At 42.3% G+C, this 24,890-nt stretch overlaps 1 protein-coding gene across 3 annotated transcripts in view; it reads right to left on the bottom strand.

Moving 5' to 3' along the window:
* ADTRP (androgen dependent TFPI regulating protein) overlaps positions 1-22,251 on the bottom strand; it is a 30,007-nt gene extending 7,756 nt beyond the window's left edge. For 2 of the 3 annotated variants that reach the window (XM_085051907.1, XM_085051908.1), the window contains exons 1-4: positions 21,937-22,251; positions 14,810-14,944; positions 13,277-13,378; positions 2,826-2,941 (exon numbers count right to left, since the gene is read on the bottom strand). In XM_085051907.1, the coding sequence (XP_084908033.1) occupies positions 2,826-2,941; positions 13,277-13,378; positions 14,810-14,944; positions 21,937-22,089 (506 nt within the window). In that variant the 5' untranslated portion in view covers positions 22,090-22,251. The remainder of the gene's footprint in view (positions 1-2,825; positions 2,942-13,276; positions 13,379-14,809; positions 14,945-21,936) is intronic. The other variant, XM_085051909.1, reaches the window with a different exon arrangement.
* Between the last annotated feature and the right edge of the window lie 2,639 nt (positions 22,252-24,890).

Genomic DNA, 24,890 nt, shown 5'->3' with positions numbered 1-24,890 from the left:
TTTATAAAGAATTTAAGAAATAGGGCAGGTATTCACTGATTGTTACAAGTCTGTGCCATTTGAATGAGGGAAGCACTTCCCTAAAACAAACTTTTGGGTACAAATGGTCCAAAAAGATTTAAATCTTTATTTAAAAAAAACATATTTGAGGCGTATGCCATACTTTCCACCACTAGTTCTGACATGGGAATGCAATCACAATTTTTTTGATGGCTCCCATCCCTTACACCAAGCATCATGCCTCAAAGAGAAGTGACAAAAAGGCTGCCCCACTATACTGAAACTTTGTCATGGCAGTGAGGAATGGGAGAATGCTAAGGAGGGAGAAAAAAGGTCTGAAAAGATGCTTCTTCCTTTCTCTACTAAAAGAAAGAAGGAGTGGGGCATAAAAAAGGGGGGTTTTTCTTGCCTGTAAATTGAGATTTACTAATCCTCACCTACGGGACAGAGTAGAGAAATAGAGTGGATTGATAGTACAGCTGTCTGGACTCAGCATGGAAATATTTAAATGTAGAAACTCATTTTCATGATTCAAGATTCTTTCATCTCACAAACAGAGCTGTGAAACATCTAAGTAATTAAAAAAAAAAAAAAAAAAAGCCTGCACGAAAGGCCCTTGAGAGGCTGAGCAGAAATATTGAAGTCCAGGTGCTAAGTGGAACCTGTGCAAATGTCAGCATGAGTTCTTCACTGCACAGGACTCCTCTTTTCATGTTGTGTCTCAAACAGAAAAACACAGAGTGACAACCACCTTTCTTTTATGTAACAAGGAGCTAGATTATCTGGATGCAATTTGGCCAGCTGGTGAAGCACTCTAACGTGCATTTTAAAACCCAAACAAATGACTATGCAGGGTGTTGAAAGCCACAGTGAAACCCTGCTCAGAGGCAGGTGTCTGGTGCAAGGTGTAACTGGCTGCTCAGTTTCTCTGCTGCCTTGGAGGGACCAGTCACTTCTCAGCCCTTCAACGCTGCAGCCATGGCAGTGACAGTTAAGGAGAGGCTTGTAGGAAGGACTCTGTTGCTTGTGAAACATATGGTGCCCAAATGGGGCTATTAAATCACCAGGTTGCAGCACCAACAGTAAAATATGTATGTGTGTTAAGATTTCAGTGCACAGGCCAGAACATTTTTCTGTTAGTTGAAAGCTGTTGTCTGTGGTTTGCAGGGAACCATGAAGTGGAGGCAAAAAGAAAGCAGGCAGGCAGTTCCTTGCTGATTTGGAAACAGTATTGACATCCTAATATCTTTTCTCCAGTCATCAGGGCCCTGGGACACAGGGGACAAGCACTCTAAGGGACCACCTTCCTCTCAGGACCCTGGCAGCACAATGCATCACCAGCTCACAGGGTGGGCTCAAATGTGTTGATGCTTGTGTTGATCCTCATCCTTTGGTGTGGATTCAGGTCCTGATATGAGCCATGTCTCCTGAGAGGTGAAATTGCTCAGCTGGTAGGGATTTTAGGGGAAAGCATGGCACACATGGCTGCACTACTTGCTAGAAGAGCAATCTGGTCTCAAAGACAGTAAAACCCAAATGTTGTCATAAGACAAGCAAAACAAAGCTGGCGTTAAGCAACTGGGTGAATCAGAACATAGAAAAGGAATTTAGGAAGCTGTGGTCGTAATCCTATTAGGCTCTGGGCTGGATTAGAATAAATGGCTCCTAATTTGCTTATGCAATGTAGCAATTAAGTCCCCTGCTTCCACAGACACTCTGCGGGGTTTCAAGTCACACAAGTGTTTGTCACACAAAATATACTGTACAGTATATTTTCTATTTCAGATTTTCACTCACTGGGCTGGAGATGGTTTCTAGCTGAGAGTGAGAACTGGTCGGTAGGAATGGGAAGGATGGGTTTCCTCATAGTCCCAGACTTCTCAGAAGTCTTTTCATGAGGACACTTCCTTGCTGACCTGTATCCTGTTGTTATACAGGTGTTCTGTATTCTCCACCCAAGAGCCTGGATGTTTCCTCAGCTCTGGAAAGTTGTATTCCAGCACACCCTGAGATTATACAGACCCCTTCCTGAGCTGGGTCTCAATATAAAGCATCCTCTGAGAGGTTTGAAGTGTTGGCAGCCTCCATATCCTGGAGCTGCAGCTGGGATGCAATGAGCAAACCCAGCTCCAGGGGTGCATGACACACACACAGCAGGTGGACAGATGGCTATGAGCTTGGGAGGTGCTGATTAGATATAGTTTATTCTCTCAGGATCATTCTCCAACAGGTTGGGGATCAACTCGTGCATTGTTGGAAATGTAGGCAGCATCCACTGGTGGAGTGGGAGGTGGTAGTGGGGCAGATGCCTCCTCTCTACCCACCAGTTTGCACCTGGCTCCAAGTATTGTGTTCTGTCTCAAGTTTCTAAAACCAGCCATGTGTCCCTGCCAAATACTAAACTGAGTTTTACTCCTGTCCTTCTCCCATGACCCTCAGACCTTTTGGGATTTGGTGTTTTTGCAGTGAGCAAGACAGTAAGTGGAGGTAAATTTGATGGTACTGGTAGAAATAAAAACTCCAGCCCAGAAGAAATTACTCGAAGTACCCCTGAGTTTATGGCAATTTAGTTACTTTGCTGTAAGAGGCCTTACAAGAGCAGGAGACACTATGTAAGCTCTCAGGACCTGTATTGTGTTTGAAGAAACCTGCCTTGCCTACATTTGGAAATAGTTTTCATGGTTCTCAGCTGAAGTTCAAATGATTTCTCCACAGAACAGACTGCTGTCTTCCACGTGTCTGTGTGGGAACTTGGATCTAAAGTACAGTATTTGGCCTTATTTTACAAAGTAGATTACTTGAAGAAAAAATACTTAAATTCTTACCAACTGATATACAGAAAAGCGACAAATCCCAATAGGATCAGCCCCTTCTTCTTTGCTGGGTAACGATGTGGCAAGGCAAAGATTTCCACAAGAGCAAATGGCAATACAGCTGTGTGCTGAGGAAAAAACAGAGTTTGTCACTGACCGATCACAGTGCAAGTCATTGCTGATCACAAAGCTCAGGCACCTGCTCATGAGCAAAGGATTGTTAGCAATACTAAATGTAACTGTATACAAATGTGCGTACTTAATTTCTTATAATGAAGAAGTACCCCTACAGTAATAAGCACAAAAATTTTCTTTTTAATATGATGTAATAGAGGTTTGACTGTAGCATGATCCGTGTTTATAATAGATGAGCTCTCCTTCTGCACTTTGTAATGCAATAATTTTTTTTATCATTTCCATTAGAGTACAAAAGATATTGAACCCTATCGTTATATGCAGTTGAGGATGTCAGAAGAGTGCTCCTTTAACTCACTAAGCAATTGCTGAATTGCCTGCACGTTCTCTTCCTTATTGTATTTTATACAGTGTCATTTTTTACTTGCTCCAGTGCTATCCTGGTGTGTTGTGCTTCTCTTTGTAAATGGAAAAATGGGGTTGTAAACATACAGAAGACTTCAGTTAGTTGTGCTTGAAGGTGATGAAGGAACTTCAAACAAGCTTATCCAAGAGTTAGAAAGGAGTTTAATTGCTGGAGAAATGTGTTTTTCCTCTCTCTCTCTTATTTTTTTTTTAAAGTTTGAATTGTAGCTTCAGTTTCAAAGACTTTAATGATAACTGTCTGAGCACAGAGGATTTTCAGCACTGGGCAGACAGTTTGGTGGCACTGACTGTTTTGTGGTGAGGAGCTGCCTTCAAGAGGGATGCTCCTCACCATGGGAGGAGCACAGCAGAAAGCGTTCTGTGCTCAGTTGTTAAATGGCCAATGTGGGGATTCCTGGGATTCTAATGCCTCAGTTTGTTGACTGATTCATACCAATTTAAGAAAATAATTTGTTTGGGTGAAATTTCCCCACTAAAAGTTTTGTATTCCTTGTGCAAGCAAACAATAACTTTGAATTGCAATACCTAGGCAGATGGCTTAAACAGTATTGGGGAACAGCACAGCCAAAACAGTCAATGAAATGCAGCGGGAGAAAACTATAGCAACAACTGTAGCTGATTAGTTGGTTAAATTCCTGCTAATTAAGTAAATAGTTTCATGAGTGGATGGGGGAAGGCAACAGAGAAAGACAGAAAGACTTTTAAATAGAAAAAACCTCAAACTAAGGATTTTTTTTTATCTAAAGGCACAACCTGCTGGGTGTATGGCACAAAGATTCCTCTTGTCCCAAGGGAATGGTTCTACCATTTTTAGTGTATGTATTTTCCAGAAACTGCTTAGCATCTGATAGGGTATTATGGTGTCAATATACATTATGTATATTTATGGTATAAGTTGTCAAAAATACACATTAGATTCTTTAAATGCACATTGAGCTATTAACTGCATGCACAAAAAAAGTCTTTTGCTATTTGTTTAAGAGATACACATCCATTTTTGTCTACTGCTTCCAAGTGACAACCCCCTGGAAGCTGTGCTTCCTCCCTCAGCCCTCCTAGCGTACCCAGGAGCTGCTATTCATACCTGGCTGTCCTTCTATCAAAATAACCATTCCATCTGTGTTATCCTTTTTCAGAGAAAAGAGATAGAAAATATTTATTTGATGTTCCAGTTCCTCTCACTCATTGGCATTGGGATTTTCTTCTGTTCTCTTTCACAAAGATAATCTTCAGCTCTACAGCCTGCTTGGTTGATTGCAGAGGTCTTGTATCAGTAGAAGTGATTTCTGCATTCATTTAACCAGAAGAATGTCTTCAATGCATACAGTTTTCACGTATAATCCCTATAACTGTCTTTTAGTCAGAAATCTATGTGTTAAGCTGCTTTCAAAGAGATTTTTAAAGGAGTTTATTTTCCATGGTTGAACAATAATGTGTCCTTGAACAAAACCCAAAATGCCCGTGGCAAGGCAGCAGTGATGGAAAACCTGCACCTTGTCCTCATTTTTAGGCTTTAGCCTAAGCTTTTGGCTGGCAGTCTGATTTGGAGCACCTCATTTTGACAGGTATTTTGGAGCATGCCCAGAAAAGAGCAGCACAAACAGCCAGAAAGTAGGAACAGGAAATCAGCCCAGAGGCAGGCACAGAAACCGTGTATGCATTGCATGTGTTGTTGCATCTAGGGAGGAAAGGAAAATGAAGAGTTTCAAAGGCTGAAGAGGTTGATGCAGTGAGGACTCTGATGGGCGAGGGTTCCATGTCCGTCCTGTCCATGAGCAGGGGTGAGTGGCCCAGTGTTACACAAGAGAGATGTAGCTCCTCGCTGGGAAGGACACACCCTCCAGCAGCACACGGACAGCATGGGGACAGCAGCACACAGTCACAGGGAGCAGGCTGGGGGTGCTGAGGGGCAGCCTGCTGCTCAAACACACAGTGCATTGGCACTGCTGCTGAGCAGCAAACTGGTTGTGTCTGCAAAAGATTGCTGGGAGATCTTTTTAGTCTGTGCTCATTTAGAAGAAGCTGATATGCTTTACTAGTAATTTTTGTCAGGCTCCTCCATTTATGTAGGAGTTAGAGAAAACACTCAGGGGCCTATAAATCAATAGAAGCTTGAAAGTTACTGGCACAACTGGAAAATTTGGCTGCTTTTGGGAATAGCCAAGAGTTTAGTGGAAGGGGTAGGCTGAAATTTCTGCTCATCCTTATTCAGTGAGCTTCCCACTGCTTTTAAGAGTGTTTCCATGTCCAAGGACAGCAAAAGCATTCAGGAGTGGGACTGTCTCTTGTTTTGCAAACAGTTTCTTAAAGGTCTTGGATCTATCCTGATTTGGAAAAACAGATAAAAAAAAAAAAAAAGAAATTTGTTGTGGCATAGGAAAGCTGCAAGCTGCTCTCTTCCCAAGTCCAGTGATGTCACTAGCCCATGACTATGCGCTGTGTCTTCTGTTCGAATAATTGTATCTTTTAAAATACATTTTGACATGTATGTTAACTAGACTTTCATTTTTTAGAGCCATTTAAGTTTTCTGTGAAAATGCCTTCCTGAGACAGATTTCTACAACAGTTCTTAGCTTCCTCAAACACCTCCAGGATGATTTTTTTTGGTTTTTTTTTTAAACTATTTTTCCTTTGTGGATACAAAGGATTTTTTTTCATTTTCCCTCTCTGCCCCTGATTCCTTCTCATGTACACATACACCCCAGGCTTGTAAACATGTGGGAAAATCTTCCCTTGCACTTCTGCTATCCCAGGGTATATTTCTGCCAAGCCAAATTTGTGCATTAACAGTAAAATCACAGAGGAATTTCTATTGAATACCCGAGCAAGTTTATGACAGCCGATGAGTATTTGTAGAGCAGACACCAGGGGAATGTGTGGATGGCTACAGGGTGCAGAGCCTGCCCTTTGCCTGCGACACACAGTTGGCTTTCCACATGATTTCCCTCTCACAGCCGAGAGACGTTGACTTTGGCAACATCATTAGTGATAGACCATATATCATGGTTAATCATATCTGATGAAAGGCTATAAAGGCTTCTCAAATCCTTCTCAAAAAAAAAAAAAAAAAAAGATGTATTTTCTCATCGGCATTATTTTTAACCATAGGTCTCTAGTGCATAGTCATTAATATACTTTCAATCCTATTTAGCAGTGTTTCATATTCTTAAACTGACGTATGTCTGAGGAGTGCAGTATTTGTATGGGGCCAAACTAAAATATACAGTTTTGCATCTTCCTTTAAAGAAAACTTAATAATTAAGATCAGATTGACACAGATCAAAATATTGGCAAAACTTGCTGGAAACAGTGACTCATTTTTTATTTCAATTAACAGTTTCTCAGTTTCACATATAAACAGTGAAACTGTCAAAAATAATTATCACAGAAGGAGGAAAAAAAAACCCCTATTTCACTCCAAGGTAAAGAAAACAGGCTAAAACAATAGCTGTGTGTACTGATCAGGCTATCAATGAACCAAACTGAATAAGAGAGCTTTTTCCTACTCTTGGCAGGAATCCTGTTGGTGCTTATTTTTATATTCTTTGAAATATTAATGTATTTATTTGTCTAACAACCTCTATTCGTTGAGGAGAGCTTTCAGCTTACAAATTTTACAAAAGAGCAGAATTTTTTTTATTTCTTTCTATAGTGATGAGATAAAAGTGATGGGACTTTCAAAATTATCAGAGAAGTTTAGTTAACTAATCATACTTATAGTTGGAATTCTGCTTCCAAACATTCAGTTTTAAAATCCTTTTTGTCTCCTTTTAGCACTTTTTCTAAGTTTTGCCTTGGTTTTGGTTTCTTTGTTTCTTTCCTGAAAAACTCAGGTGAATCTAAACTAGTTATAAAATTGCAAATTTATTTTTTGTTGCTCATAGATTCTGGCATATGGATACAGGGGGAAGAAAGTTTCTTAAACATATGCTGAACTTTATCTGAAATATTGGCACGTTAACTTATCTCCTGCAGACAAGAACATTCTTCTGCTTCTTTACTTTTTGTTTCCTATCCTGTGTTGTATGTTTCCCAGGATACGTTTCAGGTTCATGAGTTTAAACTGAGATAAATATTCCTCTCTGAATATTATTTCCAATGTTTGCTAAGCCCACATGGAATTTTTACTTCCCATATTTTGAGTAATCTGTGTATTTATTTAATGCTACATCCTCGTTTTGCCGTTGAGAATTGGAGTAAGAGCGAGTTTCCTGGGGCTGAGAAGACAGGGCTGGGTAGAGTTTGTGCTCAGCTGCAGGCTCCAGCCTAGGCTGAGATTTGAGCCCATGAATAATCTCCCCAGAGCTGCTGAGATCACTTGTGCGCCTGACGCGTGTGTCACAGTTGACTCGGTGTGACCTTGTTTGACTCCAGAGCGAAGGAAATGATGCCTCGGTTGACCAGAGCTGTTTGTTTCTAATTTGTCTGCATTTACATACCCTCCATGTCTGCTTTCCATTAACATGTGAGACTTTAGGGAGGGATCTTTTCACAAACAGTTACCACTGGCCAAACTAAACTCCACTGGGCACAGTTGGAGACCATCAAGTGCTTTTGAAAAACTGCCTTTCAGACCAATGAGTTTCTCCTTTCAGACCAATTCCCCGCAGAGCTTGTGTGCTGACAACCTCTCGTGGCCAATACTCATGCTTCTCTCTTCCCATCGGTATGTTGCTGCAAAGGAAAAGGAAAAATCCACTTTGGTGTTGCCTTATGAGGCTCGTAAGCCAGAGTTCTTTGGTTGCCCCTTGAGGTGTTTACTCAGATACTCAGCTCTTTTTTGGGAAACGTCCTCTAGTCTATGGAAATTTCCCTGGGTTGGATGCTTTCATGAACAATTACAGCCTGTGTTATCTGAGCATAATAAAACTAAATGGCTTTCTGTCACCATAACCTCTGATTAGTTTTACACTCATAATTTTCTGAATCTCTGTATGATCTCTCCTTTCTTGGCTTAATTTTGGAACAAATTCCCTCTTTTGATATATTTTGCTATTATTTTGCCTGCATTCAAATGCCTCCTTCAAAATTCTCTTTTGCAATCTCTCCCTATACATTTTTCTTTCTCTCTTAACCTCTCTGTATTTTTCAGGGTAGAAGGGCTAAAGCATTATTTTAAATTTTATTTCTTTAACTAGTACTTTGCCATGTTTAGTTGAAGAAATAGTTCTCTCTTAGGGTTGCTACATGTCTTTTATGTTTCCAACCATCAGTGCATTTTCAGGGAACCATGGATTTATTTTATGGATAGAGCAGGAGGCACATGGAGTCCTGTTACTGAGCAGGGGTGGTGGCAGATTAGTAAGGAAGCTATTGCTTGATTTAATTCCAGCAGCACTCTTCTCTGAACCATCAGCTCCTCTTTGTTTCTGCCTTTTCCAGCTCCATTCATGCTCACCTGTACAGCAACATTAATATTTTTTTTCTTAGATGTGTAGGTAGTTTGGGAGCGTTATCGTGAAAAATGGATGAAACATTAGACCAATTGTATGATCAAAGGTAAAAGAGCTTCAGTTTCTTGCCTGCATGCATTCATTTTTGGGAGTAAGGCCCTGGCTGAATATCCTATTGCTTACTAGCAAATGTTTTGTCTCAATGTCAATGCCAGAATTTAAATTTCATTTCTCCCTGACATTAGATATGTAGTCTAAGAAACTGATGTTGTGCTGCAGCTGGAGGCTGACATGAGGCTGAAGTGACACATCCTTTGCTGTGGAATATTTGTCTCCAGCTGTTCCTTTGTGGGGTGGGTTACAGAGACTGCACCTGTGCATGCTGGGTTAGCAGCAGCCCGGGAGGATTCCCTGCCATAACATTTGTCTGTGAAACACATTCTTTCTCCCTGAGGAAATGGGCTTATGTCAACAAAAATGGAAACTTCAAAAAAATCTGTGTAGTGCTGGGAAAAGCTTAGCATCTTTGCTCTTAAATGTGTGAGGTGATTAATTTTGTGTGCCATATTCCTCACACACACATTCTTCTTCTTTTGCCAAAAGCTGAATGTAATTGGCAGCCTATGAATGTCCATAGTTGCCAGACAGCTTAAAATTGAGATACTGTGAAATGCAAACAAAATGGAAATGTTTCTCCCTTGTGTAAATATGCAAGAATTATTAAGCATTAAATACCACTTGCAAAGAGAAACGTTTAAGATGGTCAAAGATGAACCTGAGGTTGTCCTCATGTACACATGTGGAGTAGGAGTTGAGTTTGAGTGGCCTGAACAAGAGGGTTCCACTCTACAAACGGAATTTGCACCCCCTTTTTTGGTTAGTGATGCAGCAGCTTCCTAAAATAGCTGTAGTGAGATACAATCCTTCACACAGATAGCCTCACATGAGAGTAATTTATATTCATATTCTATTTTTCCAGATGGAAGCAAATCACACTGATCTGAAATACCATTTCTGTTGATGTGTCCACACTGGGGAAGGTAAGGTTTAGCTGGGCAGGCAGAACACAAGTAGCTTGTATGTACCAAGAAGCTCCAAGATGAGAGGGGATGTAGTGAGTCCTGCTGGTATCCTTACTGTCAGGGCATTGCTGTCCTGCTTCAGTGAAGGAAAATGGTTTGTATGCACCCTGCTTGTTCTGTTACTCTCTTGCATTTTCTTTTCTTATTTTCAGATACAGCTTAGCTACAACAGGGCAAAGTGCAAAGGAGCTTCAGAAGCTCAAGCAATGTGGGATCTGTTGTCATCTTTGCTGAAAGTCTTCCAGGTAAGACATGTTTTCCTTCTGAGCCTCCATTTACTGTCATTCCTTGTCTCTTCTCAGCTTTTTAGCTTACAAAACCTTCTGAACATGCACAGTTCATAACCATACGTCAGTAGAGTACCCAGGAAACTAAAATGCTAGTTTTTGTAAAGGTGAGAGGGTAACCCAGCCACAGGGTAAATTAGAAAAAGAGGTGGCCTAACTAAACGCAGCTGCAGCCTGAAAATAAAGAAAATTGTGCTTTCTAGAAGAACTGTGCCTACAGACTGAAAATATAAATCTTCTTTTACAAAAACACAATTGTACCATTACCATTTTAGTGAACACATCTGCTCAACATTTATTTGTATCTTTTGTTATAGATCAAAATGTTTTGGAGTTATCTCTTCTGACCCACCATTGCCCCACTTTATTTAGCATTCAATTCTGTCAGACCCTTCAAAATGTAGTGTTCCCCAATACTGCCATTAAGTTGAATAATACATGCATATGGTTTAATCCAAGCTGTCTCCAGCAGTTAGTCTCCTTCTGGAGAGTATCCAGATATTGCTTGAAAAGAGATGACTGGGAAAGAAATACACAAATTCACTTGATGAGTTGGGCTGCTCATCTTTTGTCTCAGCCATCTCCCACTTAAAAAAACTTGTTCAAATAAAATAATTGTGCTTGAGACGTAAGTAGAGTGGACTTTTTTCATCCCCAAAGCTCAACATTTTGTATGACAATGGTAAAACACAAAGCAAAAATAAGTGGAAACTGAGGCTCACCCTTTGCGTTAAGCTTAGTAGAATAGCAAAGAGTGACACCTAGATAGTCCAGAATATTTGGTCTCCTTCAAATATGAGCAAAATCCCTTTCTACATTGACCATGCTTTCTGCAAAACAAAATGCTTCTGCTCAGAGTGCAAAAACATGACTAAACTGCAGTGCTCACTCTGCAACTCTGGCCTACCAGGTGGGCAACAACTCTTTCCCACTGTAAGAGCAGTCCACGTGAGGAAAAAAATGGCTATTCATTTCTGCAAGGAAGGTGCTGCAGCATCAACACAAAGCCAAGGAGCTCAGCATTCCTGAAGTGGTTTTGCATGGTTATTTTTCAGGTTCACTCTCCAGTTATATAAGAACATACGCTTTCCCTATTTACAATGTTAAAGTAGATTGAGATTTAAAAAAAAGTACTCCCACTGCAAATGACATGGCACTGATGCTTACTCCTGATACACCCATGTCTTTCTCCACCAAAGCCAGCTGCATGCTGCCTCAATCTGCCATGAAATGCCTGTAGTCTCAGAGCCATAATGTAATAGCAATATGCAAGGAAATGAACCCAAAGAAAAAGTGTCTGCTTGGCAATCAGAACCTGGAAATTGTCCGTTAAAGTGCTGGTATGTCCCTGGATCTCCCTGGTGTTTCCAGCGGATGTTTTGTGTTGGAAGAAAGAAAGCCTCAGCTAAGCCTGAAGGCGCCTGTTGGAAGGTGTTCCAAAACACAAGGATTGTCAATAGCAGGGATCAGTCTATGCTGGTGGCAGATGTTTTATGCTTAATAGTGACTGGAAGGGAAATTTCCTACCCAGGAACTGTCAAGCACAAGATGTCTGCAGTGTATTAAGAGCTTTAGAAATAAAATACCAGGTTGTGATAGAGGTTTGCTTTATGTGAAGTTTCTCTCTCGTCAAAATAATTTTCAGGAAGAAATGTTTTTCCTTTTTTAACACCTGTTTTTGACACTTCTCATATAGAAAAGCTTTTCGTTGTAGTCAAAATGACTCTCTTATGAAATGTAGATGTAGGTAGGGTAAGAAAGAAGTTATAACTGATGTTTGAGGGATTCCTGCAAAGAGTTCTTGCACATGAAATAAAAATGTATGCCCTAACACCTTTCAACCTTCCCATGTCATAAACAAATGTGGAAATGGAAAGGGCAAATTCTCAGCTGTGATCCAGGATTAAAACAAGCAGCAAAGCCTATCTCCTCTGAGTTCCACTTTGTGCCCCACCCTTGCCCAGCATCTCCACCACTGTGAGGATTTTAAACCAGTTGCCCATACCAAATCCTGGACCTGAAACCAGCATGATGCTGAGGACTTGAAGAATCCTTCATTTTGGTGGATGATGGTTTTCAGAGGGAGCAGTGTCCTTTTGCACCTGTGCAGAGGTTTGGGCAGCCACAGAAAGGCCTGGTGGAGATGAATTGGACAGAGAGCAGGCAATGAGGTTAAAAGTGCATGATGGCTGTGGTTTATCACTCGGGTATCAGCAACGCTGACATGCCTCTGTGTGTTTGGATTCCAGTCACATCTCTGAATACGCCTGTCCAAATCAAGGGGCTGCTCAAACCTCAAGCAACTGTCCTCAGCCAGACACCCCAAATCCTCCCACATTTACCTACAACACTCATCAGGGACTGCTGCAGTGGGCTGCAAGGCACTGCTCTTAAGAAATGAAGTCTGGAGAGAAAAGAGTCTTCTATGCGATTATTTCATACTTTTTGGCTTCTCTGATTCAGCCTAGCGCTGAACCTCTCCCTTCTCTCCCACTTCCCATTTGCCCCACGAGGCCTCCCTGACCTTGCAATCCACCCACAGTTTCCATGTTACTGTCAGCCTCCTTTCACTTGACTGATGAGAAATATGTGATTATTCAACACATCATAAAAACGGCCAGAGCAAATGAAGGAGAAATCTGGAAAGTATTTATAGAAAATCTGTAAACAATCATTGCAATCCAGCTACTCAAAGCTGTGCACACATTAGCTTATTAGCTGTAGAGCTGTCAGATTCTCTTTTGTTATTTCACCTTTTTTAAAAATTAAGGGCTGCTTTGTTACACTCACAGCCATTCTGTATTTCAGAGACTTCTGTTAGCAGACACGATTTCTTTTTTGAGCTACAATAAGTGAGATTTTCTTTCCTTATGACTACACATCATTTCATTGACTTCAGAGGTTTGACAAGCACCGATTCACTCATGTTCTTTGTGTGCTAAAAGGCTTCTTGAGGCAGCTTCAAGCACATGCATCTGATTGCTACATACAGCTCAACATCAGATTCAGATAAGCAGGAAGGAGGAGGTGAGAAAGAAAAAGCTGTGATGCTCTTCTGGAAAATGGTACAATGCAATGGTGGGACACATGTTGCAAAGCCTCCCTTTTCTCTGCAAGAGGCTGAGGTGTTTCTTACTCACCATAGCGTGATTTAACCAGAACGGGATAACTCCATCAAGGCTTTTGGGGTAAACCAGCTCTCTGTTGTAGGTATACAGTGTCCAAAAAGATATACACACAAACTGGAACCAAGGTAAAAAATGAAAGAAATTTAAAAATGGAAGACAAACATAACTGATAGGATTTGGTTAGTGCTTTCATTTCTGAGAAGGCAAAACATCTCCATTTTTTTTTACATGAAAAATGATGACATTGCCAGATAAAATCACGTTATCTCACATTTACTCTGAGATGCAGTGTTCTGTGTTGATACTGAGAGAAAAAAAACCCTGCTTTATAAACTGCCAACACTGACATTTTCTGTGGAATCCAAGATTAGCTGCTTCTTCTTTTTTCTCTCTTTCCCTTTGCTGTGGGATCTTTTGATGGTCAAGAAGTTCTCCTCAAGGGACTGTCTGTCAAGCCTTTGTTTTGCTCAGTAACGAAGTAAAAACAGATCTTGATAAGGCCATTCACATAAACTTACCCTTACCTTCACAATTCATAGGTCTAATTCCTAACCTAAGGTGAAAGCTGCATGCTTTGGGCACCCATTTTTTCTCAGCAGAGCAGGAACTACAGTGGCACAACTTAACTGGAGGAAATGATCTCTGGTATCAGTAACTGATACCTGGAAGCTGATTTGCAATTTTTGACCTGCGTTTGTATTTGAGCATACTTTGTGCTTGGGATTGGAAATCAGGGGTGTGAGACAGTGGAAGAGTGAGACTATGCCACTGTCCTGAGGGCATGGTGAGGATGCTTGGGGGGATTGAGAGCAGCATGGTGAACACAGCTGTGCAGGGAAGATAAATTAGCCAGTCTCTCTGATGCCATCCCTGGCAGGGCTTTTTTATCGAGCCAGCTAGCTGAGCTGCTTGTGGACCGTGTTTAAGCAGTGCTTCTGAGCCCTCTGAGATTCAGCAGTGCTGCAGGCATCACTCTCACAGAGCATACCTACATGTATAAATAACCCATCAGTTTCTGTCCAACCCACGACATTTTGATAAACAGTATTGTCTGTGGGGGAGTAGGTGATCCATGATGAATCTGACGTAGGCTCTGACTATAATTATTTTCCTGTGAATCTTTTACTCTCCAGTGCTTATTTAAAGCCACTCTCACGTCAAAGGAGATGTGAGGTTTTGCTGCCTCTTAGGTACCCTCTCATGTCCTGCTGACCTGTGCTGCCCTTTAGAGAAAAGCCCTAAGTTGGTAAATCCACAGCTATTTGGACGTTGAGATTAACAGAGAGGATACACCTCATTCACCCTTTGGGGTCAATCTGTGTCCACTTGAGGACAGCAGCCCTAATGTTTGTGCAAGAGGCTTTGCTCTCAACCATGACAGGCTCGGCACTGTTTTCTTCTTCTAAATGGTCTAAATCCATTGCAAATTCAATGGTAAAAGAAAGCCCTTAGTTCTTACCTATTTTATATACACACTTTTGGTACTATACCCCCTAATCATTTATGCAAACATTATTTTCACATACAGAGACAAGGGGTACTTACTGTGGACACTGGGAAAGCCAGGACACTGAAAAGAAGGTCTCTGCTGGAAATTACGCACTTAGCACATCGCAGTTTCTTAATTAGTCTCAACACATCAGCCAGGAAGGACACCCCATAGAAGACAGCCTGCAAAACCTAAAGTAATTACACCTAATGAGGGAAGCTCATCCAGCTTTCATTAGCATGCTCCTCAATGAAATCTTTTCTTGCTCTTCAGGGAGCTGTTTTGTTTGTGAGCTGCAAGCCTGGTGAGGGAAATAGCTGTTGGCTAAATCTCTTTTACTAACCCCAACTGATTAAATAAAGTTGGTTGGGAGATAACTTTAACAGTATCCTCGTTAATAGACTAAACAGAGATGTGTGATGTGATTCAGATGGGTGAACGGACATGTTGAAAAGCCAGCTCTGTCACACTTCCTATGTTAATGGTTGACCACTGGATGTATCTGAGCAGGAGAGAAAAAGTTATGCCAGGACATGTTTCCTGTAAAGCAATTGCTAGATAGCTTTCCTCACCATTTATCCAACACAGGTTTTTCTTTCTAGGGATTCACAGTGCAGTTGATCTCACTGTCAAGTAGCTCAAAATTATCTAAGTTGAGAATTAGGTGCATAAGATACAAAAACAGAACCTCTTTTGCTGAACTCAAAAGGATTCAAGAAAGGACTTCAAGTCCTTTGTTTAGAAGCAAAGATCCAGACTCTCCAAATTATTTGTAAAATTGTCAGATTATTGTGGTTTAAACCAATATTGCTTTTCTAATTACTCCATTTTCTCTCCTAACACTACATAGCAGATCAAGATGAACTAGATTTGTCAGATGCACAAAGGCAGAACCTTGCAGAAAAATACTTCTCCCACTTTCTTGCATTTGGCACCAAGTCAGTTCAGTTCACTTAACTCATGGGGTGACTTCTTCTTTCTAAGGCTAGGTTGTCCCAGAGTGATGCAATATGGGGAATGCAGCTTACTGCAAACACTGGATCAGCTAGTGATGCTAAATGGAAAGAGGGCTACAGCTTTCAGGATGAGATCTCTTTTGCCATGATCTTACTCTGAATCAGATATTTATTTAGACCGAAGTCTCTGAAGTTGTGGCTGATTACTTCATCAGTTTCTGCAGAAGCTGAGAAGGGTGGTGCTTGGGAGGGGACAGGATTAATGCAATGTTTTCCAACAGAAATTCCTTTTTTATCAAAATACATGAGGGGAGGAGGGGACTATGATTTCACCATGCCTGTTGTCAAACAAGGGCTTCTGCAAGCTTTAGTTTGCAGAGACTGAGCCTTCCTGGGCAACAAAATGATCATAGTTTGCAGTTACCTGCAACTATCCCCAAATATTTTTTTCTTCCCAGCACAGGGAAAAGATAAATTTTTCTGTCCCTATCTTTTCCACCATCCAGAGAGTCATGACAGTCGGTACCACTGTTGGATTGTCCCTGTGCCTGTGCAGACCCACAGCAGTGGAGGTAGGGAGGTGCTGACACAGATCACCCAGGACAAGTATCAGAGGTCATGCATCACCCAGTTCAGCTGCAAAGCCCATGTTTCCCATCAAGGCTTAGGGTGAACAGGCACAGCTTTACATTAAAAAAAAAAAAACCCAAGCAGCTTCATCAGAACCCACATATGTTTCTGTTCAATTCTGAGGCACCCAAAGCAGCTCTTTTAAATGTGGTTTTTTTCTCTCCCCATTATCACAATTAGCAGGGACTATTTCAGTCAGTAGGGATTCAGTCCTCCAAGTCATGGGTCTGGTACAGAAGAGTCCATGCTGGGGTGCAGTGTACTTAGACACAAACACGTTTAGCCCAAATGTCTGTCCCAATCCTTGGCCTCACCAGGACACCAATACCAAGTCCTCGAAGAGCTAAGAAAAGCCTGGTAATAAACAGAAGCTCTTGTTACACCCTGTAGAGTCAGCAGTAACTTTCTGTAAAAGGCATGAAAAATGAACATGAGGGTGGTGACAGTCCAGTGACACATGGTGACTAATTGCCAATAAAGCAATTATGGAGAGGCCTGGTTCCCAGAGGATGGGGCTATTATTATCTTGTTCATGGTCAGCCTTACATTAATCACGAGACAGGGATAGGCTGCTTCTTTCCCCACTTCAATATTAACTAAAACAAACATTTCTGAAAAGAAACAGTCCCAAAACAGCCACATTCTCAGCCTGGTAAATATTCACAGGGGAGGACAATTTTATCTTCTGTATGGAAAATGCTTATCTGAATATGTAACCTGACCCATTTCTCTGGCTAAACATGGAGCAGAACAACTCCTAAAGAAGTTTGAACTCAGCCTCGGGAGCTTGGATTTGTGCTGCTGTAGTTCACCATAGTTTCAAAGGTGTTCCAGACATTTTAGTGATCACCCTGTATTTCCAAGACCAATAGAAGATTATACAAGTAATTTTCAAGCCAGAAAATTGAACTTAGCTAGGATCATCCCTAGCGCTGCTCAGTCTGGTATTGTGCACCCCCACTAGATTCAAATCAGAGCTCCAAACCCACTGGGTTATTCTGGCAAGAAAAGTGCATCCAAATCTTGTAGCCCTCCACTAAAGGGAAAATGTTGACATTAAAAAAAAATACATGAAAACATCAAATTATTCCAGATGTCCTGTGAATTTCCCAAGCAGCAATGCTGGCACTCCCAAATCCATTGCAGGCGCTCATGGAATATAAATCCACTGGCTGTAAATAGAAAGGATTCCCTAAAGTATTCCCACACGAACAGAAGGAAGACTGGAAGCATTCAGAAAGCTAATGATTAACTCAAAAGGGAGAATATGGATATATAATTTTCATTCTGTTGGAGAGAGGCTGCTTTCCCCTCCAGACCCTGCAGAGTTCCACGGTGCTGGGTGCTGTAGAAACATTTAATTTGGCCAGATCGATTTTCCAAACTGAGATTCACAGTGACAAAGACAAACCTCAATCTTTATCTGGTGCTGTGATCAAAAGGGTGTTTCTGTTTAACTAACCTGACATGATTTACTTTTGTGTATAAGATCTTGCCATATGTGTATATTGAAATCTCCAACTAGTACAAATAAATAGGGCTCCAAGCTCTGCCATTTAGGGAGGGATAAATCCAATATTCTGAGCAAGTTATTAGACATAACAGTCAACACTTAGTGTAGACACACATCCATTCACATGATAGTGTCCTGGAAAATATCTTTACTAAATACTGGGCCTATTCTGAAATAAATACAAAGCAGCTTTCAGGACAATTGAAAAGTATTTCCATTATGAAAGACGAAAGTGTCAGGAATAAATTGGGGCAGGAATGCAATTAATAGTTTTTAAAGGTGCAGTGTGTTCATTATGCAGTGATTTACTAATGGATTTACAGCAGTGAGCAGATTTTTATGAGCTTGGATATTTCAGGCAATGAATGATTCCACTTGCACTGTTTTGTGTCACAGATGAATGAAATTAATACAAAGCTGGTTTTATCTGTCATATCTGCTTGTTCAATAATCAGTCAATGAACTTCTTTGATACAAAACCCACTTATCCTTTTTCCCCCCCTACAAAAACATTTCCTTTCTGAATCTTGATTGCTGTGATCATTAAGAAGATGAATCTGGAGCAATGTCAGAGCTCTAGCTCTCTTGGGAGAGCCACATGACTAGCAAGGAATTGAATGAAGTGCCAAAAGAGGGTCATATCTAGAAGGAATTCTTCTAGCATCTCTCCAGCAGAACTAGGAGAAAAGCAGTATTTCCATCTGCAGAAAATGTCATTTTTCCCAGTATTTCCATTTCAGATCACAGTGAGCCGGACAGAGCAGCTTCCCACAGAAAGAAATTTTTAAATACAAGTCCAAAGACAAAAGAAATTTTGGAGGAAAAAATTCCAAGTGACTCAGACAGCCAGTGCCAGAAGCCAGGCAATCCCAGTCTGGCAGGACACAGGCAGAAGAGCTGGACAGAGGCTGTCTCTGTGTTCCTGGCTCTGGGGAAGCCTCCAAGGCACTGCCCAGGCCTGCCCAGTGCAGCAGATCCACTGAACCAGAACTGCCCAGTGTGAAGCTTTTGCCTGCTCTTCTTCCCCATGACCACATCTCCCAACATCCTGAGGTGTTTTCTGGGACTGCGTTCAGACTGGCAGAAATTCAGTGTGTTGGATGTGCACACAATGGACATGTGTGGTTGACAGGAACCCCTTGTTCCTCGATGTCCCTCAGCAGCAATGGAATGGCTTAATGCCAAACCATGAGATGAGTCTTTTAGGTCCTGTGGAGCCCCACAGAGAGCATCACAGCATGTGGGACGTTTTGTCTTTTCACTGTCTTCCTGTTATACAGCAACTCAACAACCTTTTGGCACCTTGTTGCCTCTGCTTTACCAAAAAATGCTACCCAGTTCAGCAGGAGAAGGGAGTGACAGAATTTCTTTCTCTTATCCCCTTTCATTGTTTGGCAATCCTTCCTTAAAATGAATAAATCTCTGAAGATGAAGGACTGCCATCCATGAAGGAATAATTTTGCACACCCTGTCCCATTGTGACATTTTCTGCATGAGAGACAGGCAATATCTTCAGCCCAAACCATTTCCCTGTTGGCTAGCAGCTCCATTTTAGCACTGGGATCAGATCAATGAGTGGTTAAAAGCTGGGAGACAAAGGACCAGGGAAGTGGAGCAAGAGCCTTCACTTAAGGAGATTTAATAAGACCTGAGCTGTTCAGCAGATCTGTAAATGTACTGGCAAAGGGAGCAAATACTGAAGTGGTAAATTTTTGTGAATCTGTTGGGGTTTTGTTTCCCTGTCAAAGCAAAGCCTGACTGTAAAATTGCCAAAGAATCTCAGGATACTGAGTGCCTGAGAGATCAAATAGTACGCAAAAATCAGTGTTGAGAAGTGCAATGTAAAGCATTTCAGAAAAAATAAAAAAACCAGCTTCAATTATATATTTTTCAACACTGGGTTTTATGTTAGCTATCCCCATCCAGTAAAGAAATGTTGCACCCAGTGTGGATAACTCTCAATTTGCTGTCTCCTTGCCTACCAGTGATCAAAAAAAACAAATAGAGAATTAAGAATTGTCAAGAAGAAACAAACAAGAACAAGGAAACACCTTTGGGCCACTGTGTAAATCCATGTATGCTCGTAACTTGACCACTGCAGCCCCACCTTCAGGGTTCTTCCTGAAACCTGAAAAACTGTTGCAAAGAGCAACATGGATGTTTAAGTGAAAGAAGCAACCCTTTGTGAAGAGAGCTGAAAACGGCTTGGACTTCCAGCTTGCAGAAAAGAGTAACTGAGAGGATAACCTAATGCCACTCTAATGAGTGGCAAAGAAAACATGAACAGGGATGGAAGATTAGATTACAACACAGAAATAATGAGGCATCCAGTCCAGTCCAGTTGTCAAGGAAGCAGGTTTACACCAACAAAATTAAGTGCTATTTCACACAAGGCACACTTGCCTCGTGGCACACAGGATGGGGAAAGTACCAGAGGTATGAGCAGGCCTGCTTTTCCTTTAGATAGATGAAGGGAAGGCTTTGAATGGGTATTAGGTACCTTAGCCTGGATTTATTTTTTTGGCTGGCTTAGTCAGTATGCTAGTGGGACAGTAGAGCCATGGGAAGTTCATTTCATGCTTATACATGCTCTTGTCTTGTCCAACCTTTCTCTGATCATCTACTGCTGGTCACTTAGGGAAGCTGGATGATAATTTCAGTATTTCTTCATTCCAAAATACTGGGAGATTGCTTACTTGCTTTGTCCTTTGATCTCATGCTTTAGAGCTGGGTGGTAAATCTCATTATTATGGTGCCAGGGGAGAGGGGTGGAGATGCATTTTTGCCTGAAATTATGGGTGGTATTTTAGTGGGGTCACCTGTCCCCCAAGAATGGCTTTACTGATAGAGACAACATCACAATTAGCACTACAAATGCCACCCTGACTGTGGTGATATGTGTGTGTCCTCCTCCTTCCACATCTGGCTTGGCCACTGAGGAGAGTGCTGTGGCTCCTGGAATCCCCAGGTTTTTGCGGCTGCTGCATTTGCCATTCACCACCTCTTGGTTGCAAATGTTTAGCAGAGTCACAGAATGGTTGAGGATGGAAGAAAACCAAATTTTCCACCCCCTGGGGGTCTCCAAAAGCCCCACTCTGAGCTGGGGAGCCTTTAGGCTTCCACTGAACTCCAGCTTGAGGTGTCTCCTTCTGAAGGGTAAAAATAGAGACAAACATGTCCTGGACTAGACCTCCCACTGATATTTACCTCTGACTGTCACACAGAATGGATGAAAGGCTGTGTAGGTGCCTGCGTTCATCCTTCAAATTAGCAAGTGTCCCTGAAATTTTTTCCTTGCAGGAAACCTCTCCACAAGCCTGCTCTTTCTATCCCACCACCACTGCTTCCACGAGTTGCTGATGAACGCCTTGGACTCTGAACAAGCCTTCTCCCCTGGGTATCTCCTGTGCTTTCACTTTGATTTCTAGCCTGTGAAATGTTAGCACATTAGAAGAACCAGAACACATTACAGTCTCTCTCTTTCTCTGTGCTTTTAGGAAATGTACAACCAGTTGATAGCGCTGCTAAAGCTCAGGTAATAATGTCACAAGCACCTCTCTCCACAGGCTGGAATTCCTTTCCCTCATGTTCTCAACTGATTGTCAAATGAAGCAGGTACTCTGAATGGCTAAATTAGCACGGTGCTCTGCTTTGTCTTATCTTTACTGTAGTTTAGAGGACATAAAAGCCTATTAAAGAATGGAATTAAAACTCCAGCCAGTGTTGAAATCTATTGAATTAAAGGTTAGAAAACAGGCTCCAAATTTGCACGGGTCCTGGCTGGACATACCCCTACTTCTCTGTCCTTCCCCTCACTGTCAATGTCTGTTTTACAAGGAGGCAGCTAGCTTCAAAGCGATTTCTGAAAACCAAGCATCTCACCATTACATATTCTGTCTGCATGAAACCTGTGAATACATTTCACAGCGAAAGCACAGATCCCTCCTTACTTTCCTTTGGGGTATAAACCACCAAAGGAAGCAGTTTAACAGCAGCAAATACACCAGCTGCATATGTCTTGAGGCGCAGATGGCAGACAAACAAATAGACATATTGGTATCACTGTACAACACAATTTGCTTACCAGATTGAGGACTGTCAAATACTTCCACTGCCCACCGTAAAGGAACACTTCAGATGGCCGCTCTTCTGTTTTTACGTGTGTGATGGAATAGGCAACGAAAAAATACCAGACAAAAGCAAGGCAGTGGTACGTGGCGAGAGTAGAGATTTCCATGCTTTAGCCAAGAGCAACTGACAACTGGTCTGTGAAAGCAGCTTTTCTCTTAAGGTGCTCAGTGCATGGGATATGGCAAGGCAGGAGGGTTTACTTCGGAGCAGCCTCAGGACAGGATGCCACTTTGCTCTTGTCAAAAGGAAAAACCACAAGGCTGTGAACTTTGCTTCTATTTGTTTCCCTTTTCTCTCACACAGATAGGCTGGGAGGGTGGGGGGATGAGAAGAATAGGCTTACTCTGTGGATTTAAATGCCTTGCTCAAGATTAACAAAGATTAGTTGCAGAGTTACATAAGTTTGGGGTTGGGTTATTTTTTTGCAAAAGTGGGGGGAGTTTTGCTGCTGATTTTGTGTAACAGGCTGTCATGTGTTGGGTAGAGAGTGAAAATAAGCAGCATTTTCCTGACTTGTAGCTGTGTTTGCTGCCATGTCTCCAGCTCAGCTTGCAAAGCCTCTGTGACTGTTTTTGCCTTGTGCCAAAGAAAGAAGTGGGAAAAGTAATGGTCTGCAAAAGAAAAACCTAGTTGATTTGTTGATAGGCTATGGAGGTGGCAAGGAAGCTGACAGGATTTGCAGGCAAAGGTCCTTAGGGTTGAAAATCTCTGTGGCTGTTAACATTTTTTTGTGGGAAAAGGCCCTACCACCTTTACACCACTCCCTGCAGCTGGGATCCATCACAGCTGTGCATGGCAGGTTGGACAAACCCTGAGTCACTCTGAAGCTCTGGCAGGGATGGAGATACAGGGCAAAGGCCTTGGGTGACAAACAGGAAGTGCTGAGCAGCCTGTCTTGCCTCTCTGCTCCTTTATTTGCTGCTCTTCACCTGCAGACAGCTCCTCTACCCTGGCACAACATCATTGCATCATCAGGGCTGAGAAGAAGAGAAGAGCAATACAAAATGACCCTAAAATGAACAAAAAAATTCCCATGGAAATGTTTTTTTTTCCCTCTCCTCCTGCCCCACCAAGCAGCCGTAATTAGCTCTGGAAAACACACACAGCATTTCCTAGAGTGTCCATAACTGCTCTGCTGTCAGCAGTAATTGCCACCTGAGTGTTTCATGGGGGCCTTGACGGAGAGCATGTATCATTCCCCAGCCCACAGCTGGACCTTCCCTATGCAGGATGGAGAGGTGGGATGCCCTTCCTGCCCCTGCAGAGCTTGCCCCATGAGCAGGGCTCACCTTTGGCTGAGCAAGGCTCAACTTTTGCCAAGCAGACTGCATTAAGGGATCTCTTTTCCCCCCCACTTCTAACTGGCCTACAGGCAGCATTGAGCAATCTGCTGTGTTTTGGTTTGGTTTGTTTACATCTTGATTTTTTTCTCCTTCCTACTGGATGCAAGGCTCCATGTGGGATAATTTCCTATGAACTCAGACAGCAACGTGCATGCTTGTTGGGAAACAGACCTTGTGCTAAGGCACTTTAGTATTCTCCAGTGTTTCATTGACTTCTCCCCTAATTCAGATTGCCCACATCCAGATTCCCCAGGCATTCCAGCCACCACAATCCCAATAAAATATTGCTGCCTCACTTAGGAAAAATAAAGATGTAGAGCCTTTTGTGGTTGCTGGAGTTTGGAGAAGAAAACCCCTTGCCAGGAAAAAGAAAAAGAAAAAGAAGATGGGATTATGTTTTTTGTACTCTGACAATGTCACGGGTCTTTTAACAGAATTACAGAATTGTAGAATTATTTGGGTTGGAAGGGACCTTAAATATCATCTAGTTTCAACTCTCTTGTCATGGAAAGGGACACCTTTCACTAGACCAGGTTGCTCAAAACCTTGTCCAACCTGGCCTTGAACACTTGAAGATATGGGACATCCACAGCTTCTCTGGGCAACCTGTTCCAGTGCCTTACCACCAGGGAAGAATTTCTTCTTAATATCTAATTTAAACTCATGCTGTCAGTTTAAAGCCAGTCCCCCTTGTCCTGTCACTACATGCCCTTGTAAAAAGTTCCTCTCCAGCTCTCTTGCAGCCCCCATTTAGGCACTGTAAGGCTGCTGCTCTAAGGTCAGCACAGATCCTTCTCCTCTCCAGGCTGAGCAACCCCAACTCTCTCAGCCTGTCTGCATAGGAGAGGTACTCCAGCCTTCTGAGCATCTTAGTGGCCTCTTCTGGATTTGCTCCAACAGGTCCATGGCCTTCCTATGTCAGGGGCCCCAGAGCTGGATGGAACCACTCTAGGTAGGGTCTCATGAGAGTAGCAGAGAGGCGCAGAATCACTTCCCTTGACCTGCTGGCCATGCTGCTTTTGATGCTGCCCAGGATACGTTTGACTTCCTGGGCTGCAAATGAATAGTGCCAGGCCATGCTGAGTTTCTCATTAACACACCCAGACCTTCTCCTCAGGGCTGCTCTCAATCCATTCTCCCCCAGCCTGTATTTGTGCTTGGGATTGCCCTGACCCAGGTGTAGGACTTTGCACTTGGCCTTGTTGAGCTCCATGAGGTTCACACAGGCTCCCCTCTCCAGCCTGTCCAGGTCCCTCTGGATGCCATCCCTTCCCTCCAGCGTGCTGACTGCACCACACAGCTCAGTATCATCAGCAAACCTGCTGAGGGTGCACTCAATCCCACTGTCCATGTCACTGACAAAGATCTTAAGCAGCACTGGTCCTGATACCAACCCTTTAGGAATGCCACTTTCACTGCTTTCCACTTGAAAATTGAGCTGTTGACTGCAACTCTTACAGAGCAACCATCCAGTCAATTCCTTACCCTCTGAGTGGTTCATCTGTCAAAGTTGTGTCCCTGTAGTTTAGAGATAAGGATGTTATTTGGGACAGTGTCAAATGCT

This window comes from Lichenostomus cassidix, chromosome 2, assembly GCF_008360975.1.
Source record: "Lichenostomus cassidix isolate B80296 chromosome 2, HeHo_3.0, whole genome shotgun sequence".
Taxonomy (NCBI): Eukaryota; Metazoa; Chordata; class Aves; order Passeriformes; family Meliphagidae; genus Lichenostomus; species Lichenostomus cassidix.
Note: the sequence above shows the minus strand (reverse complement) of the source record. Positions and strands in the feature narration are given on the sequence as shown.